At 46.7% G+C, this 17614-nt stretch overlaps 1 protein-coding gene across 3 annotated transcripts in view; it reads left to right on the forward strand.

Annotated features, from left to right (window-relative positions):
• The window catches only part of R3HCC1L (R3H domain and coiled-coil containing 1 like), a 36258-nt gene extending 19247 nt beyond the window's left edge, over positions 1-17011 (forward strand). For all 3 annotated transcript variants that reach the window (XM_066620613.1, XM_066620612.1, XM_066620614.1), the window contains 6 exons: positions 1418-3312; positions 10431-10606; positions 11526-11596; positions 11726-11821; positions 12635-12775; positions 16380-17011. In XM_066620613.1, coding sequence (XP_066476710.1) covers positions 1432-3312; positions 10431-10606; positions 11526-11596; positions 11726-11821; positions 12635-12775; positions 16380-16435 — 2421 coding nt within the window. In that variant the 5' untranslated portion in view covers positions 1418-1431 and the 3' untranslated portion in view covers positions 16436-17011. The remainder of the gene's footprint in view (positions 1-1417; positions 3313-10430; positions 10607-11525; positions 11597-11725; positions 11822-12634; positions 12776-16379) is intronic.
• Positions 17012-17614: the final 603 nt, after the last annotated feature.

Raw genomic sequence — 17614 nt, forward strand, 5'->3', positions numbered from 1 at the left:
TGTATCCTCCAACAATCTTAACCAGTTTTTATTCCTATAATCCAGTGGTTCCCAAACTTCTTTTACTGGCAGCTCCCTTGACCTACTGGGCCATTGGCCATGGCTCCCAATTAGGGCTACAATCCTATTCATTGTATAGAGCAGTGGGTTTTTTGTGAGGATTCTGTGGCTCCCCTGTCTGGTTTCCACAGCTCTCCAGGGAGCCCAGCTCAGTTTGGGAACCACTGCTTTAATGGTGTGCAAATTTTTTTCTGTAGAATACTGAGGTAAAGTAGTCAGCTTGGGAGGGGATGTTTGACACTTTGGAAACACTTTGGCTTATTTTCTAGTTCTTATACACTTTGAAGAGTTCAGAGCTTATAGCAGCCATTGCTATGGTTTTCTGCAGAACAGACACAAAACAAGGTAAAAGGCTTAGAGGAGCTTACTTAGGGCTTGAAGCATCTGGGGTCAGAATAGTGACCTGCAGGAGAGTGCAAGTGGAAGGTTCTTCATGCCATGTTTTGGAAATTGCAAGAATAGACATTGGAAACAACAAAGGATGCTGATGCCAGCAAAACTTGATGTAAGAAGTATGTAAGTGATCTGTTGATCCAAAAGAATAATCAAGATTCTAAACTGCTAAGGCCATAGAGCCCTTGAGATATATTTTTTTCCCAATGTTGCAAAAAAAGAAAATCCCAACAGCTAATGATGCCTCAGATTCAGAAGTTCTGCACTGTGGAATCTCATATAAAGCTACTGGGTTATGTTGGGGGGATGGGGGAAGTTAGTCAAAAAGCAAAGCCCTAGCCCTCATGGTTGCAAAGGTAAGTTTGGAAACACACTGATAAAAATAAGGGGCCTGCACAGGGCTCCCATTGGCCAGTGCAGGATGTTCCACTGCTCTGCATTGCTCCATCTTCCTTCTCAATGACTGGCTATTCCCCAGTCCCTAACTCTGCTGCACATTTACCTTCTGTCCTCATGATCTTCTTCCTGGTCTTGCCCAGCCCACTGCCATACTAGTTTATTGTTTTTTAACTAAACATTCTTGTACAGTCACTCAAAATGTAAATTTTGAAGTCAAAATAAATAAGACAAAGAACTTAGCTGTACACTGTAGTTTATTCTTGCATCAGAATCTGTTGCACAACACATGCAACCATGCATAACCATGGTTAAGATGCTGTCTTAACAGCACATAGCAGCATGTACAAATGCATCCATCCATTGCCCAGAGGAGATTGCTTTCTCATCTAGGTGCAACCCTGCCTTCCTCTCGTTTTTGATTAGTAAGAGGCAACAGCTCAGGCATGTTCTGTTCAAGTCTAGACCAACTCTTGACGGACTGTGCTGCTGTTTTTAAGTCTCCCCCATCATGTAGGCCCAAGTTGCTTGGCTGATGTGCTAGACTGATTGCTTTCCTCTCTTACAGGTGTTGGCAGCACTATGCAGCCAGATACAGGGAGGACCCGAGTACGACCTAAGAAACCAGACATGGCCCTGTATGTCCCCAGAGCGCGGCGTGAGATGACGGTCTCAAGAGGCAGCACCATGTTGGCCACCAGGTGTGGGAGGGAGGAGAGCCATTGTTCCTCAGGGAAGGAGATCGTTAAAGGATGCAAAGCAAGTCAGAGACCCAAAGCTTGGACAGGTCTGCTTCACAGAGACCAGGGAGGAATTGGCTCCCTTGGGAGAGGGGAAGGAATTTCACCTAGAGAGTGGACTGATAATGATGCACTCTGTCAAAGTAGTTCAAGATCAAAGATGCAGGAAGAGGATGGGCCACAATCTCAGCAGCAGCCTAACTCACAGTGTCTGTCTACATCTTCTAGCTTCCTCGACCCAACTCTTACTCCACTGTCAAACAGTGAAGTAGAGGCACTTGCTGAGTGTTGCACTGCCCTTTCCACTAACTCACTAGAGTGTATGACAGGGCTTAGTGATCTGGACAGCACTTGGGAAGAAGAGCATGTATTTCCTTCAGCAGGTCAGGGCATTCCCGCTTTATGGAGGCCTGGCAGCACTGATTCAAGCAAGGAGGCACATCTTGCAGACCAGGTAGGGCTGAGCGAGGGGAAAGTGCTGGAGTATACTAATGAGAGGCTTGCAGATCAGACAGAGGTGAGTGAAGACAGCATGTTTGCTAGCAAGTACAGTGCAATTAAGCCTCTGAGTAAAGGTGACTTGGAACCGACTGGAGTAAATGAGGATAACGTGACTGAAAATGCAGGTGAGAAAATTCCAGCCAGTGGCACAGAGGCACTTGAAGGTAGCTCATTGGAGTGGGTGGTTGAGGGCCTATCCAGTCAAACAGGTGCAAGTAACAGTAGCATATTGGATCACAGTGGCAAGAGCATCATGCTTCACATAGAGGGAAGTGAGAGTGATACATGTAAATATGTAGACCTGAACAGCTCTAATCAAGCAGAGATGAGTGACAGTAGCATGTTAGAATATGCTCACAAGAGAAATCCAGATGAGGTGAGAGTAAAGAAAGGTAATGTGACTGAGGATGCAGATGAGAGCATTCCTGCTCAGGCAGAAGTGAGTGAATGTAGCACACTAGAGCATGGAGAGGAGAGTGCAAGTAGCGTGGCCAGTCATGCAGCTGATCACATGTCAGATCAAATTGGAGTGAGCTTGGATAACATGCCTGAGTACAAGGGTGAGAACAGCTTGATTCAAGCAGTGACAACTGCAAGCATGCAGTTCCCAGGCAGCTCAGGGGTGGTTGCAGTCTGCAGTTGTTCAAGTAGAGCTTGTGGGAGATTGGATGATGTGCCTAGTTGTGTCTTCAAGATCATGGAGAATGAATGGGGGCACATATGTAGCAGTGAACATGAGAGGGGTGGTGGCTTCTCCCATCACACCTGTCAGTGTAAAGTTGGTTTGTCTGAGACTACACCAATGGCAGAAGATGCCATGTTTGATTTAGGTCATCAAAGCCATGAGGCCAAGGGTAGTGCTGGAGCAAGAGGCTCCTTCTCTGAGGCTGCTAGCTGCTTACAAGAGTGTATATCCAAGAAGATGGCATGCTTGTCAGCTAAAGGGAGCCCAGAGAGCACACTGGACAGAGCAGAAGCATCCTTGGATGCCACCTCAGTGGAAAAGCCAACCTGTGGGGATGTGGGCATAGGATTGTGGCATCCATCTGGAGCTAAGGTGGAAAGCGAAGACGAACAGAGCCTACCAGCCAGTTTGGAGGAACCCAGTAGAAACAGCATTGGTCCTGCAGCCCACAATGAGGATGACAACATAACAAATGAGAGCTGGGATGTTCTTTTTAATGACGATGGTGACTGTCTTGATCCACGCTTGCTGGAGGGGGTAAGTATTTTGAATGAACTTTTTCCAAAGCTAAGGGTCATAAGACACACTGACAGGAGCTAGGTGCATTTCAGGGAGCATATTATACACCAGTTAGGGGGTCGGACTGATATTTTTTTTTACCTCTGAGAGGCTAGCTTAGCTTGAATTCTGGCTCATGTGTCTGTATTCTGTGCTTTTCATGTTTCCCTCTGTCCTTGAAGCTTCTGTATTGAAAAACCCAGACTCTTGTTTTCAGAGTAAACTGAAACTTATCCAAAAGTATGTCTTTTCTTAATTTCATTATATATTTTGATTATATATTTTAGATATTTTGGGGGGGGGGGTACAATATTTGTAATTCTTTTGGCAATGGAGGAGAGACAGGATGTATAAAGTATTACAGATGAATAAGGAATTGGTGACTAGCAGACGTAGGAATCAAAAGGAAACCACAAAGGGCAGAGAAGTCTCACATGCCATGTACTTCATTAGTGAAACCTTGCCTAAGTTCCACCTGAGTTTTGAGCTTTTCACACAGGCAGCCCACGTACTGTCTGTTCTAGAAGCTCAGTTAAAGTTTTGAGACTTTTCTCCATAGCCATGAGGGCTAGTAACCTGCTTTTTTAAAAAAGTGTTGATGATTGGGGGTTCTGAAAAAGCTCAAACAAGATGCATCAGTGCATTCTATGTTGTGCAAATTTCTGTCCTGTTTGATGACTGTTTGAAGAGGGGCACATGCTCTGTAAATAAAGTCAGAAGATGAAATTCATGCTTACATAGGAAAGCTGCTTTATACCATATCAGTTGTTCTGTCTAGCTCACTACTGTTTCCACTCACTGGCAGTGGCTTTCCAGGGTTTCAGATAGAGTTTTCCCCAACCCTTCCTGGGGATACTCGGGATTGAACTGTGGGACTTTTTGCATACAAAGTATGGTTGTTGTAGCCCTTGAGCTTTAGATCCTGCTTGCTCCAATGTAAACATTAATTCTTACCCTGGATGATTTACCTGTGGAACTTTTCAACACAAGTGAGGAGTCAGTAAACAAAGAGAGAGGTATAGGAGGATGCCAAGAAATCTAAAGCTTTATCAGGCTGAGCTGCAAAATGCTGGGTAGGTTCCATGTGGCCATGTCTTTGTGGCACAAGAAGAAATATAGTCAGTTGTCAGTATATAAAATGCATGCAATAAAGCAAGCGGAAGTGCTACACATGCTAACTGCGCTGATGTGGAGCAGGCACGATTGTGGCAACCAACAGGCGCAGAGAGATGTACCATGAAGTTTCATGGAAATGGCAGGTTTTTAATTGGTCCTGGCTTGTTAGCATATTGCCCTGTAAGAGTAGTACTGAGTGTATTGCAGAGTCACTCAGCACGGGGAATGTGCAGCTTTGCCTTCAGTTTATGGGGAACGCTCAGTGTCAGCTGGATGGCTGAAAGCCTCTTATTAAAGCTTAAATCAATACTATAAACCCTGTACTTTTTAGAGTGACACAAAGGTACCTAAAGTAACAAAGTATCCTAATATTGCTGTGAAGTGCATCCAGGCCTGCTTAGGAGTCAGGGTTGAACTGAATGAATTCCGCTTGCTAATGGCTTTTGTGAACCATTGAAATTAACTAAGCAGCCTCATTACCAAGGGTTAGCTCATAAACCATCCTAAACTCTTGGTAATGGAAGCTGTTAAAACTCCATGGGGGCAGCTTTTACAGGAAGTAGCTTTGGGTTCACTGCTGCTTGTTCCAGGCAGCAATGCCATAGAAGTTAAATCCTATTCTCTAGGCAGGTAGCCTACCAATCAAAGTCCAGCCCAGATTATGCACTTGACACATGCTGTACAAGGGGGCTTGTGTGTCTTTCCTATACCCTCAGAAGATGTGCCAGCCTGTTGGGTAATACCCTTCTTAGGTGTGGAAAGGGCAGCAGCAATAGAATTGCTACTGAGCAAGAATATTGCGTGTGAGATTATATCCACAGTGCTCATATGCTACTGATCTCCTGCATCCTGGTGCACAATTTCATCCACCAGTTCCTAGGCATTCTAGGTATGCAAAAACTAACTCCTTTATTGTGGAATATATGCAGAGGTTGTATACAAGTTTTCACACATTTCCACTGCTATAAAGGCTGGAATATCACTTTGGACTGAGCAGCAGTCAGGAGAAATGTTATATTCTGGAAGATGCTAGGAAAAGGAAAAAAACAAACAATTTAGGTTATCTAGCATAGGAAACTCTATCCTTACCTGGCTCTTCTGTAAGGCTGAGTCTGCTCTATTAGTGTCAACATAGGGCAAGCAGTAGTACAACAAAATGGCTGGACTTGAACAGAAATTGTGTGGCATGGCAAAAGTGTTCTTCAGCACTCCTGCTTCAGTTGTTATAGGCCTGATGCATGGATTTGTCCTGGTGTGGGCATGACTTATTGGCATTGTTATGAATTCTGCATTATAAAATCATTCTGCTTGTTTGAACAGTCTGCATCTGTTCAGTTTTAAGCAATTTTAAGAGAATTGCTACCAGTAAACTGCATGCATTAGAAAGCACTAATTTTAGAAAGTCAGCGATTATTCCCTTCAATTATTTCACAGAGAGCCATTTTGGGAAAGGTGTAGCCTACAGAGTTGAGGGATAAAGTATCTGGACTAGACACTCAAATAAAATCTGCGTGAGAGCTACAAGCTGATATTGACCCAAATATAAGGGGAAATCCAGCACTGTAGTTTGCAACTCTTATTTTCCTTAATGAGCACTGAACATTTGAGTCTGCACCAATATACCCACATTTCCCACTATATACCCACATTGTTGAATTGGACTTCTCCTACCCCTCCAAAAGGAGGGAACGTTAAGGCAAACTTGTGAAACTGAGGAGTCATGAAGTTGCTCAGTTTACTGTTGAAGGAAACTAGTAGACAGCGTTTAACTATGTGTCTGACAAAAAGGAAATTCACAATAAGAGAAAAAGAAAAGGGCATTGATAATGGAAGGAAAAAAAGGGAAGAGGAAAGGACAGGAAGAAGGACAGCTCAAGACTTTTCTCCAAACCAATTGCACTAAAGCTTGTACTTCTTTAATGAGGTACAAGATTTGTGGGGATAAAACAGGTTAGAATGACAGATCCTGGGATGTAGCATGGGCCATGTAATCTTCTTGTAAGAAAATCAGCAGCGGATACACAAACAACTCTCAGTGGGCAATATGTCTCACAGAGGTGTGTTCACACAAGCACTTACTACTTAGTGTACCATGGTATTCTCTGCAGGACCCACTCCTCTATTGTGGGTCAATTTACATGGGTCCTACCTTTATTTTCTCAGTGTTTTTAATCACCAGGGGAGTTTTCTTCACTTAAGTGAAAACTCTCCTTGTTTAACTGCAACTCCAGCCTAGGTTCAGGTATTGGGAGTACCTCTGGATGCTGAAGAAATGTGGTAGTGAAAATTTTCTTCTGCTGTTTTAGCTCTCTGACTGTTGATGCAGATATGCACTTATCCCTATCTTCCTGCTTGAGTTGAAAAAGAAGGTGAGATAAAAATAGACAAAAACCCAACCCAGAGAAAACAATTTATGTCTAAATAAAGCTGCGAGTGCACTATGGTTCGCCCCAGTGAAAAAAAACTTACTTTAGTTCCTCGCACCAAGGTCAGTGTAACTCACTGTGCTGCAGAGGAGCTCATGGGCTGAATCAGGGGTGTGTGAATGCAGGATTTAGGAAGAAAATTGTTGGATCTTGGCACATAGCAAGGATTTCTGGTCTGTATGCTGCTGTTGTGCTGCAGGTGTGTTTCTGTGTGAAATAGGAGCAGGTACTGTATAGTTCTGATTCTGTATGTGGTGGGGACGAGACTGAACACACCTGCACATCCTTGAACAAGGAATAACGAGGTGTTTGTCCACATTGTAGGTGACATGGTTAAGATGGAAGTTGGCGTAGTGGGTAGAATTTGAATGTTACCTTCTAATGGCATGGTGCATGGCATTTTCCCACTTCTAGCAACCACTCTTGCTGTTAAGGGGGTGGGGGCAGGGAGCTGGTCCTTAATGTAGCTTTTGTTTAACATACCATTGAGCAGGTGAAAACCAAGGCCTTACTTTGGGTTTGGGGTATTTGATCCTTATGGTCTTGCAGACCAAGGTATATGTGCATGTTACCATTTCACAGAATCAGGGTTGGAAGGGGATTGTTCAAGAGACCATCTAGTCCAACCCAGGAACATGCCTGTCTCCCCACACTCGCTCCCTCCCCAATTCCTCCCTCTTTAGAGCAAACACTTTAATTTGCAATAGTAAATCTGAAATTCATATTCTTGTTTGGATCCCTGCACCAACAAGCGACATGACTTTCTTAGCAAACTGCGCATCCAAGTATGCAGTGCCTTCCTTTAGTCATCCGTGGAAAATATGCAGTTGCTAGAAAAACAGTATCTCCGTAGAGGAACATTTTTGACAAAATCTCCATTGGAGAAATTGTAACAAGCCAGCCTGGTGTGTGAGAAGGGTGGGGAATTAGCACAGGGTTTCCAGGGTGTAGATTTCTGCCTCCTGCTGACAAGCCTGTGCATTCCATCGCAGTGAGGCTTTTCCAACCCCACCATGCCTCTTCTTGCCTGTCCTTTCTGTCTTGATGCTTTGCAAGTGAGCAGGAGTCAGCGCATTGCCCTGCTTGCCTGGAATGCACACTAGCAGGGATAAATCTTTGGAGAGCGTTGAACCGTGGCAGACAGTCTTCATTTCCTGTGTCCTCTTGCTCCCTGCTGCCTGTGCATCCGCTGGCAGAACCTTTCCCAGCACAGGACAACTCTTGAGCATTAGCAATCTCTGGGAAGGAGACTGTGAACAGGAGGCTGGGACTGTGTTAATGCGGCACAAGGGTGTACGGTTCCTGTAAGAAGCCCAAGACAGGAAACGCTAGCATTAATGGGCTCACGCTTTAAGTGTGAGAACCATTGCAAGCATATTTGTAATAATGCAGTGACACGCAGTAGCTGCATTGCCTGAAAAAATGCCTGCACCAAGTTCCCCTGATCAAGACTAAACTTATGTGGGAATAAGCACTATGCATCAACCTTCAAGAAGCTCTCCTCTCTTCGGTGGGCTTCATAGAGGAGTTCTTGCATTTTGTTAACTGGCGTTCCTGATCTTGTTGCCTTCCTGTTAGGCATGCAGTTCCAGCCATCCATGTCCCCTCTGCCGCACCCAGTGGTTTGTGAAGGACAGAGGTTCTCGTGCAGTGTGTGCACTCCATGGTCTCTGATAATCTGCCATACCACTTGTTATTATGAGCACCCTGCTTCCTCAAGCATTTCTTAACCCTGATCCTGCTGGTATCTAGTTTCATTTGCTTAGGCACCTAATGTTCAGGTGCACAGATGGGCTCTTGTTAAACCCACAGAGGCGCATGTTCTTTCACACCCTCCTTTCTGTAGCTCCACACCGTCCTCTCTGATTCATCGGCTTCTTGCACATTCCGCTCATACACAAGTTCACCTTCCTGGTGAAATTATCTGAATTACCATCTTTTATTGACTGGAGTTGCCAGAATTTATAGACTCTTCCTATACAACTGTGACTTGTGCTGGTGCAGGTGCTTGGAGAAGCAGACAGCAGCCTGCCTGAGTTATAGACTCCCCTGTCTACAGGACGTGTGCTCATCTGTCCAACACAGGAACCCAGCAGAAGTGTTTCAGTAGCAAATTGCCAGCAAACGGACCCTGAATGCAGCTGTCAATCTCCCAGCAGACTTGGGTGATTTGGCACCTTCATGGGGTAAAGGGTCATCCAAGCATCTGTTTAGAGGAGAGCTGAGTGACCAGGCCATGGCTGTTCAGTGCAGGGATCAGCAAATGTTGCTCATGAGTTCATCTTGTTGCAGGATTGGAAACAGTAGCAAACATTTCCTGACATGAGCTCTACCAGCATGTTTTGATCTTCCCTGAGGGCCTGGTAGCATCTTTGCCTGTCATGCCCAGGTGATGGGCTGTAGTTCAGAGGTATAACACATGCTTTGCTTGCAGAAGGTTCTGGATCCAACTGCTGGCATTTCCAGGTAGGGCTGAGAAAGGCCTCCGTCTGAAACCCTAGAGAGCCACCGCCTGTCAGTGTAGACAATGCTCAACGAGAGGGACTGATTAATGGCCTTATAAGGAAGCTTTCTGTGCTCATATGATGTTTTGGTGGACCACATGTTTTGTTTGACCCAAAGGAGGCCAGATGAGTGGAAATGAGCTACTTTGCAGAGCTACAATGTTAACAAAACAACTCATTTCCATTAGGAGCAGTTTGTGAGGATAGCTTGTGTTACTCTTATTCATAGTATAGTCATTCACACCACTACTGGAGTCAGGAGCCACTACACTTGAGGGGGTTACCTTGGTGTACCTTGTTTTGTTTTCCCTCTCTTTCCTATCCCTGACTGCTGTGCATCATGGCCCTTGCTTGCTGGCATCCGCATATTCTCTGGTTCAGAATCTGTTCTGTTGCAGTTGTTCCCACAGGGACTGTACAGATTCAGGTCTTCCACTGTCTTGCCCAGTTTGGCTTCTCTCCTGCCCACAGGGTCTGAGCCCTAGCCTTCTTTTCCCCTGTATCTCTATGTTGCACTCCTTCTAGCACTGCCCATTTATCAGGAAGCTGTTGCACCTGCTGTGCAAGATGAATTTTGCAGCTGCCTTGGAAGTCCAGTTTGGGGGCAGCTAATCCTATTTCTATGGTGTGTAGAATAGGCAGGATGCATATATTCTGGGAGCAAGGACCCACTCCAACTTCCTCCCTGCACCTGGTGAAATGGCAGAGGGAAATGGTTAATGGTGAAAGTATGCAAGCAGCAGGAGGCACCTGATCAATAACTCCCAATCTCCCATGGGCCATCAATCCTTCTCCAGAGCATGAGCCCACGGCCCCATCAATCAGCCAGTGCACCCGCTCCTGGGCTGCCAAAGGCCCTGGGGCTGGGACGTGTCTAGATGCATGACTGTCATTTGGCGGGTGGGGGACTAAGTTGAGGATTTGCTCCCTGAAAAGTGGCGTCAAGGGGTTAATCTGTAAATGGTGCCACTCTGAGGAAAGGCTAGGAGGAGGGCCTTCTAATATAAGCTTGCACTTTTGGTTCACAGCTATTCATTGCTCTTTCCTCCAGCTGTCTGTACGCAGCCCACCCTCTAAAGGACTGCAAGAGCCATGCTTTGACTACTACAACTGCTCACTAGCTGATCTGAATCTGAGTGACTCAGAGCTGCCACATGTCATTGAGATCTACGACTTCCCACCAGAATTCCGCACTGAGGACCTCCTGCGCGTCTTCTGTAGTTACCTGTGAGCAATACACCCGTGTTTTCCACGCTGCAGCTTTTCCTTTCCTGCTGGTATTGGGTGCAGAACTGACAAGTCTGAGTCTTCACCTTGGGCTTTCCTTTTCATTGCCTGCTTACTTTAATAGCCCAATCCTATCCAGCATGAACGCTGCCAGAACTAGTGTTCTGCTGGTGGAACATGCTATATGGCATTGCAAACAATGTTCTGGAAGCGTGTGGATCTGAGCGTTTCTGGACCACTGCCTCAGATGGTGAGGAGGACTCTATGCACAACAGCAGTGAAGAGGAGTCCTACCATTGGTAAGTTGGGGGGTGGTGGGAGGTTTAGGGCAGGTCAAGGAGAGAGTTGATGGCATGTCTGAAGCAGGAGGGGATGGCACCTAGTACAAGCGACTTGCGCCAGATGCTGCTCCCTCCGAAGCCAACCAACAAACCCCCTTTGTCTCCTCTGACTTGCACCAGCTAAAGAGCTGGTTTAGGTCCCAGGAGACCCATGCCCATCATCACCATAGCATTCAGCCCAGCCTGTTTTGGCATGGCTGCATGCTATGGTGGGGGAAAGGATAGGATTGGGCTGACAGTCCTCAGGCCAGCTGTTAGCTGTTAGGTCTTGCAGTTTCACACGCATTGCCATCCTTTAGCACAGGTGAGATGCATTGTAACCCATCAACTCCAGAACTATTTCCTGCTCTATTGTAAAAATGCCCAGCATCTGATTCTGCTATCCATTGAGAGTGTGGTGCATGAAAAGTTCCAGATGTCTATTCCACCCTCTGGTGAGAAGTTCTGGGTGGAAACATGAAGCTTCCCTTGTTCTGTATCTCCTTTTTGAGATAGCTCCCTCAGAGCTTATTTTGTCTTCCTTGCCCTCAGCAAGTACCATGGCATCTCCAATTTTCTGTCTCTTTCTCCTTCACCAGGAAGAAGGGCTTTGACATTAAATGGGTAGATGACACACATGCACTGGGTATCTTCTCCAGCCCCATCACAGGTATGATCTGAATATGGCTTGACTGGGCACTGGGGGCTATTCTTGGTGGAGTATTTCTGTTGACAGTATTTTGGAACCTTGGTCCACTTGATTCTCTTCTCTGTATAATAGCTTTTTCTGTTCCCACAGCCCGGGATGCTCTCAGCACCAAGCACCTGATGGTGAAGACCCGTCCACTGTCACAGGCTACTCGAGCTGCAAAGACTAAAGCCCGAGCTTATGCTGGTGAGACCAGAAGGCGTACCAAGATAATATCACCCAACCACTACCATACCAGATGTCCTCTAGGCATTGAATGATATCCTTACTGCATCATCTTATTACAGATATTAATTCAGATCATCCTGGTTTTAGGCAGTGATAGTTGTGGGACTTCACCAGTCCTATCCACCTGATCTTTGTGTCTTTCACATGCTGGTAAAAATGCCCTTGTATCATGAAAGCTGCTCTGCTAGATCTCCTTCCCTCTCACATTGGGCTCCCTGGATCCTACAGGCAGCTCTGGTTGACCTCAGCTGAAGATGTCCCATTGGTGTTTAATGGTGCATTTTCCAGCATTACAGTGAGTAAGAATTGTTCAGTGCTGGGTCACCTCCATTGAGAAACTGTTGCATGCTTTGGTCCCTCCTTCCAAGCACCCCTATATCCCATCAGCGCTGATACTTACTGAGCTCACTAAGTGCTCAGTAAGTAGGCTTCTTATTCGCTCAGTCTCACACCAATCAATATCTGGGGACTTGAAAGGTGCATGGCATAGTTCTGGCATATCCACCAGGTCCTAGAGGTGCTGTCTCAGGCTTTTCTGCTATCTTGGTGAGTATGTGATTGAAGGGTGCATCCAAACTGTGGTTGGTGCTATGTTCTTCCATTATTTGTACCTGTACATCTTGGATTAGACTGTACATGCTTTAAGGAAGGGGCTCATCTGCTAATCTGGTGACCTGACAGTCCCATCTTTCTGCTCCAGTACTGGTGATAAGGATATAGTAGTGAATTCCAGCACTATTAACTTTGCCCTTTCTTTTTCAATTCTTCAAGATTTCCTGCATCCAGCCAAAGAACGCCCTGAGACCTCAGCTGCTCTGGCCAGGAGACTGGTGACGGGTGCCCTTGGTGTGCGGAGCAACCAGAGTAAGGCAGAACGTGAAGCTGAGCGAAGGCAGTTGCAGGCAGCCCGAGGTAACCCTAGGGCTTGGGGAAGCTGCTGTCCTGGTGCTGGGGAACATAGGAGCTGATCTGGTGTGTAGAGGCAGCAAGAGTGTGAGGTAGATATAATCTGCAGAGTTGTAGGACCATAGGTGAGGGATGCTGAGGGATTTCTCAGTACCTCAGCATCAGACTGCCCTGCTCTTGCTTACTACCCATGTTCTGGGAGTCTCTGGGGAGTCTGCATGGCCCAGCTCGCTGCTTTAGAGCAGGATGTCAAGTGAGTTAGACCAACCACACACTCTCCCTGCTGTCACACAGCCAGCTCTGTTGGTCTGAATACCCCAGGGGAGGCTTTTAGGCAACCAGTGATTCCCATGTCTAGGTCAGTAGAGCGACTAAGTATACCTTGCTGAAAATCGTAGAAGAGGTAATCACTTTGGTGTCAGGTTGCATTCTGGGAAGGGGATGCTGTGGCTGCGCTCACCCGTGCAGTCTTGTCTCACTATTGCTAAGGCACAAATGTGTAAGGAAAGTAGACTGCACATTAAATGGAAACAATATGGCATTGCTGAGGGAAGGGTTGTGCCCTCCCAGCATGTCCTGGGGCACAGGAAGCCCAGTGACACATGGCCCCTCCTTGGCTGCACCAGTTCTTGCCCTTGCTTATTTTCTCCATTAATGTCCCTGTCCCTTTCTGGTGTGACGGCAGCTGGCTCATCGCCTGCCCTTCAGCTGCACCGGCTAGATAACAGTGATGGAGCATGCCGGCCTGGCTAGGGAACACACAGCTTTACCATACTTGCTTGGAAACTGTAATGAGAGCAGTGAAACCTCTGCAGATTCCAAGTGCATCTGTGTCTTTTTCTGTTGTGGGTGGAAGTAAGAAAAAGCAGACTCTACTGGACAGCAGGAGCCAGTGAGGAGCAGATTGTAGGAGTTTGGAAATACACTCTGCTGTCCTGTAATCTGGACCGCGTGCTCCATCATTGAACCTAAAAGGGTCACTTTCCTCTTAAGGGGAGTGACCCTTAAATGGGTGCCCTGATAGCGCCACAGCGATTGCGGCACCGCAGGCATGCAGGCACATTTAAACATACCTGGGGGGACTGTGCAGCCTCCTGGAGGCTCGCAGTGCCCTCCGCAAGCCTCCCCTCCACCACAGTGGGCTTCAATTTGCAGTCGGAGCCCACTTCCAGTTTCAGGAAGTTCAGCACTCCTCAGGTCCGACTGCAAACCGGAAGTGAGCTCCGACTGCAGATCGGAGCCCACTGCAGCGGAAGGGAGGATCACGGAGAGCGCTGTGAACCTCCAGGACCCTCTGGGAGGTTGCACAGTTCCCCAAGGTATGTTTAAATGCGCCTGGTGCCATCACTGTGGCACTGTCAGGACATCCTCCCCCATCCCAGTCCCTGCCCCCACAAGTACCCCAGGTTCTCAGATTCCTGGAGAGTTTGAGAACCACCAGCCTAGATCCAAATTCACAAATGGATGTACTATATCTTTAATGGACCAAGACTTTGGCTCTCCAGAGCTTATTTACCTCAAGTGTAACATTTCTACCCTGCTGCAAATTGAAGTGTAACTAAGGATCACAGTTCAAAGGGGAAAGCTTTATGGAAAAAGCAACTGGATTGTGTTAAGGATGCAAAAGATGTAGTTGGTTGTAAAGTCTCAGACAAATGTAATTCCTCAGCACTGTTTCTCTGTTCTGGGTTGATTCTATTGTCCTGACACTGGTTCCATGGCTGTTTGTTTACATATGCAGTATGGAATAGGCCACTTGATCCAACAGTACAGGTAGATCTTCTGGATGCCCTCTGTCCTACCCCATACTCTGAGGTACATGGAGCAGAAGAGCTAAAATATAAAGCACTGTCATTGTCTCTGGGCTTTGTTTTCAGTTGGTCCAGAGCCTGTGAGTTTCTGAGGGCAAGTATATTCTGCAGTGTGGAAAGCAGAGCACAATGAAGGGAGTGGGGCAGGGCAGCTAAAAAGTCAATGCTGGTGGAAGATGGAGGCAGAGCTGGATCCTTATCCTGAAATAGCAGCAGCGGCAGAATCTCTGGAAAGAATCCAAGATGAGGGTGGAGAGAAGAAAGATTGAGGCTATATGACCTTCTAAGTCAAAGGGCCTCCTTTGATTCCAGGAGACAGAGCAAATTAGGTTTGGGCTTCCCTTGATAGAAACAACATGCAGCTTTTTAAGCTTGCAGGCCCTTCAGGCAGAAATTAAAATCAGAAGCAAAGGTGCAGGTAATTAACAATGCAAATATTGTAGTCACTGTAAGTTGCTGTCTTTAACAACAAGCTTTCTGCACATCAGTTGAACTGTTGACAGTTGAGCTGATAAATTTTCATGTGATTTCCTGTTTCTAACATTATCTCTTCTCCCCTGATAATTCTGATCAACTCAAAACACCCCTCCCCGCCCCGCCCCGCTTCTTCATCCTTCTTCTGTGGAGCAATCTCAGGAATTTTTTTACCTTTAAAAATGTCTGTTACTGTTGCCCACTGCCTAGTTTTTCCATTTCAAAGCTGCCTATGCTGCATTGAGTATTCTAGGTCTCTGTGACATTCCCACCACAATGACAAGTTGCTCAAGGCTGTGTTTTTTCTTTCTCTAGCTTTAGCATTTTGAATAGGATCTGAATCCAGTGATCAGTGCAATGTTTCCAGCATTGTGACCACATCCCATGATAATGTATGCCCTGTGAGGCTAGTGTTTTGCCATAATTCTTGTCTCGGATTTCACATTGTATGCATGCAGTGCCCAGGCCATTGAAGCCTCACTTGGCTTATCATGTCTCTTCCTGGGCTTTGTTAGAGCCCTGTCCTTGCAGGTGTTTTGTCTTGGTAGCCACATAAAAGTACGGATTTGTACTGTCCATTCCCCTTCCTTTGGTGGTACTACGTGGGAGCAAGGGTGTCTCTGGAATGCCAATATCAATTCATAGCTCTGTCCAGGTGCCTGAATTTCAAGGAAGAGAAGGACAGGGTGCTGGCAGGATCAGGAGCTCCTATATGAATGGCTGTGTCACTACATCATTTGGAGGTGGCTCTGGAAAACTGAGGCTGTGTCAGGCTGCAGTGTTCAGCTTTAGGCACTAGGTGGCACTCCAACCCAACTACTGTTTGAAAATTCAGAACTAGGAGTCAGGCTCAGTTGCAAGAGGCAGTGTAAGTCATGCATAGGAATGGCTAATTTATTTTAATAGCAATTGCCAGCTCTGCAGTCTCCCTGTTCCCCTCTGCTCACTGGGCTTTTCCTTGGATCACCAAACAGTGTCCCTGATGATCTGCAGCCTATTGAACCATTGCATGGGGCCACTGGTAGAGGGTGGGGTGCAGGCGCAGCACACAGTGCGAAAGAGGTGCGAGGGAAGTCATGCCATTGTGAAGTGAAGTTAACCCAGCACACAGGTCAGAGTGCCAGCTGGGCAGTTCTCCGCAGTTTGGTGAGGAAAGTGGTGTGGCTTGCCACAGAAGCCAAGGAATGCCAAGAGCAAGGGAGAGGGATGGTGTGCCAAGGGTGCAGAGAAGGTCAGTGATCTCATGCCTCTTCTCAGCTCTGGGTTTCCCCTTCATTGACACACTGTCACAAGTGGCTGCCTCATCTGTCACTCTCTCCTCACAGAGCGGAAGCGCCTCGAGGCCAAGCAGCGGGACGATGCCTGGGAAGGCCGTGAATGAGCCAGTGCTGTTGCAAGCGGAAAGAGAGACGACCAGACTTGCTTGAGACCCTCACTGGAGCAGATTGGTACTCTGGTGGAGCTGGGCAGGCTGCACTTTGCAGCATCAGGGATGTTCAGCCATTTCATTTGGGGTGTGCAGCAGAGTATGGGGCTTATCATGGACAGTCTTGAGTAACCAGATCTTGCTCAGTGGGACATGTTGGCCCAAGGAAACCTCCCTCTAGGATGGTCTTGAGACTGGAACAGCGGGGCTAGAGCTCAGCAGTTATTCGGGTAGAGCTGTCATCTGGGCATCGTGCCCCAAGGCCTGTGTCAGCCACTGTGCCCTGCAAAGCTGTGTATCATGGAAATGTAAACAAATGCTCAGGTGTTATTGGTATGAGTCTTCTCAGATACAGTGCCTACCTACCTACCTTTCCTAAGGACAGCAGATGGAGTCCTTACTGCCTAGGTGCAGTGCCTGGGCCTCTGTGGGGCTGGACTGAACTGTGGCAGCTTTTAGAACGGGTCCACTGTGGCGGTCAAATGCCCACTGCTGAATTTGCTATTAAAGTGTGTTTTTTTTCTTTTTACATAGTGCGCTGTGTGATTCAGGCAGCCTTTCTGCTTGTAGGTTCCTCTTGGATACTTAGTGCTGTGGATTCTGCAGAAGGCTATGGTTCTGATCAGTGAGCTGCCACCATTCTGGCTGGAATTGACTTCTCCAGAAAGTCTGGATTCTTGCTGGAGTTTAGCATGAAGTACCTGGTATACAATAATGTATACCGTATACATTCATAGCATCCTGATGCAATTAAGGGCTACATTCAGAAAAGGACAACCAAAACGATAGAACTTGAAACATCCTCCCTACAAGGAGCTTTTTTTCCCTCAGGGAAAACAGGGCTTAGGAGACTATTAAGGGCAAAATGAAGTACTTCTTCCCACAATACTTCGGGAATTCACCATCACAAGATGTGGTGATTGCCACATTATTTGGCTTTAAAGGGACAAACTGACAAATGGATGGAGAAGGAGAGGTCTATCAAGGCTATTTGTTATGATGGCCCTTTGGGACCATCAATGGTACACGCGGCATACCATTGGATACCAGTCGCTGGAATCAGTCGTGGGAAAATGATGTATTTGTCTCCGTGCCCTGGCCATTGGCTTTCCAGAGGCATCTGGCTAGCCACTG

The sequence above is a fragment of the Tiliqua scincoides genome, chromosome 3 (assembly GCF_035046505.1).
Source record: "Tiliqua scincoides isolate rTilSci1 chromosome 3, rTilSci1.hap2, whole genome shotgun sequence".
NCBI lineage: Eukaryota > Metazoa > Chordata > Lepidosauria > Squamata > Scincidae > Tiliqua > Tiliqua scincoides.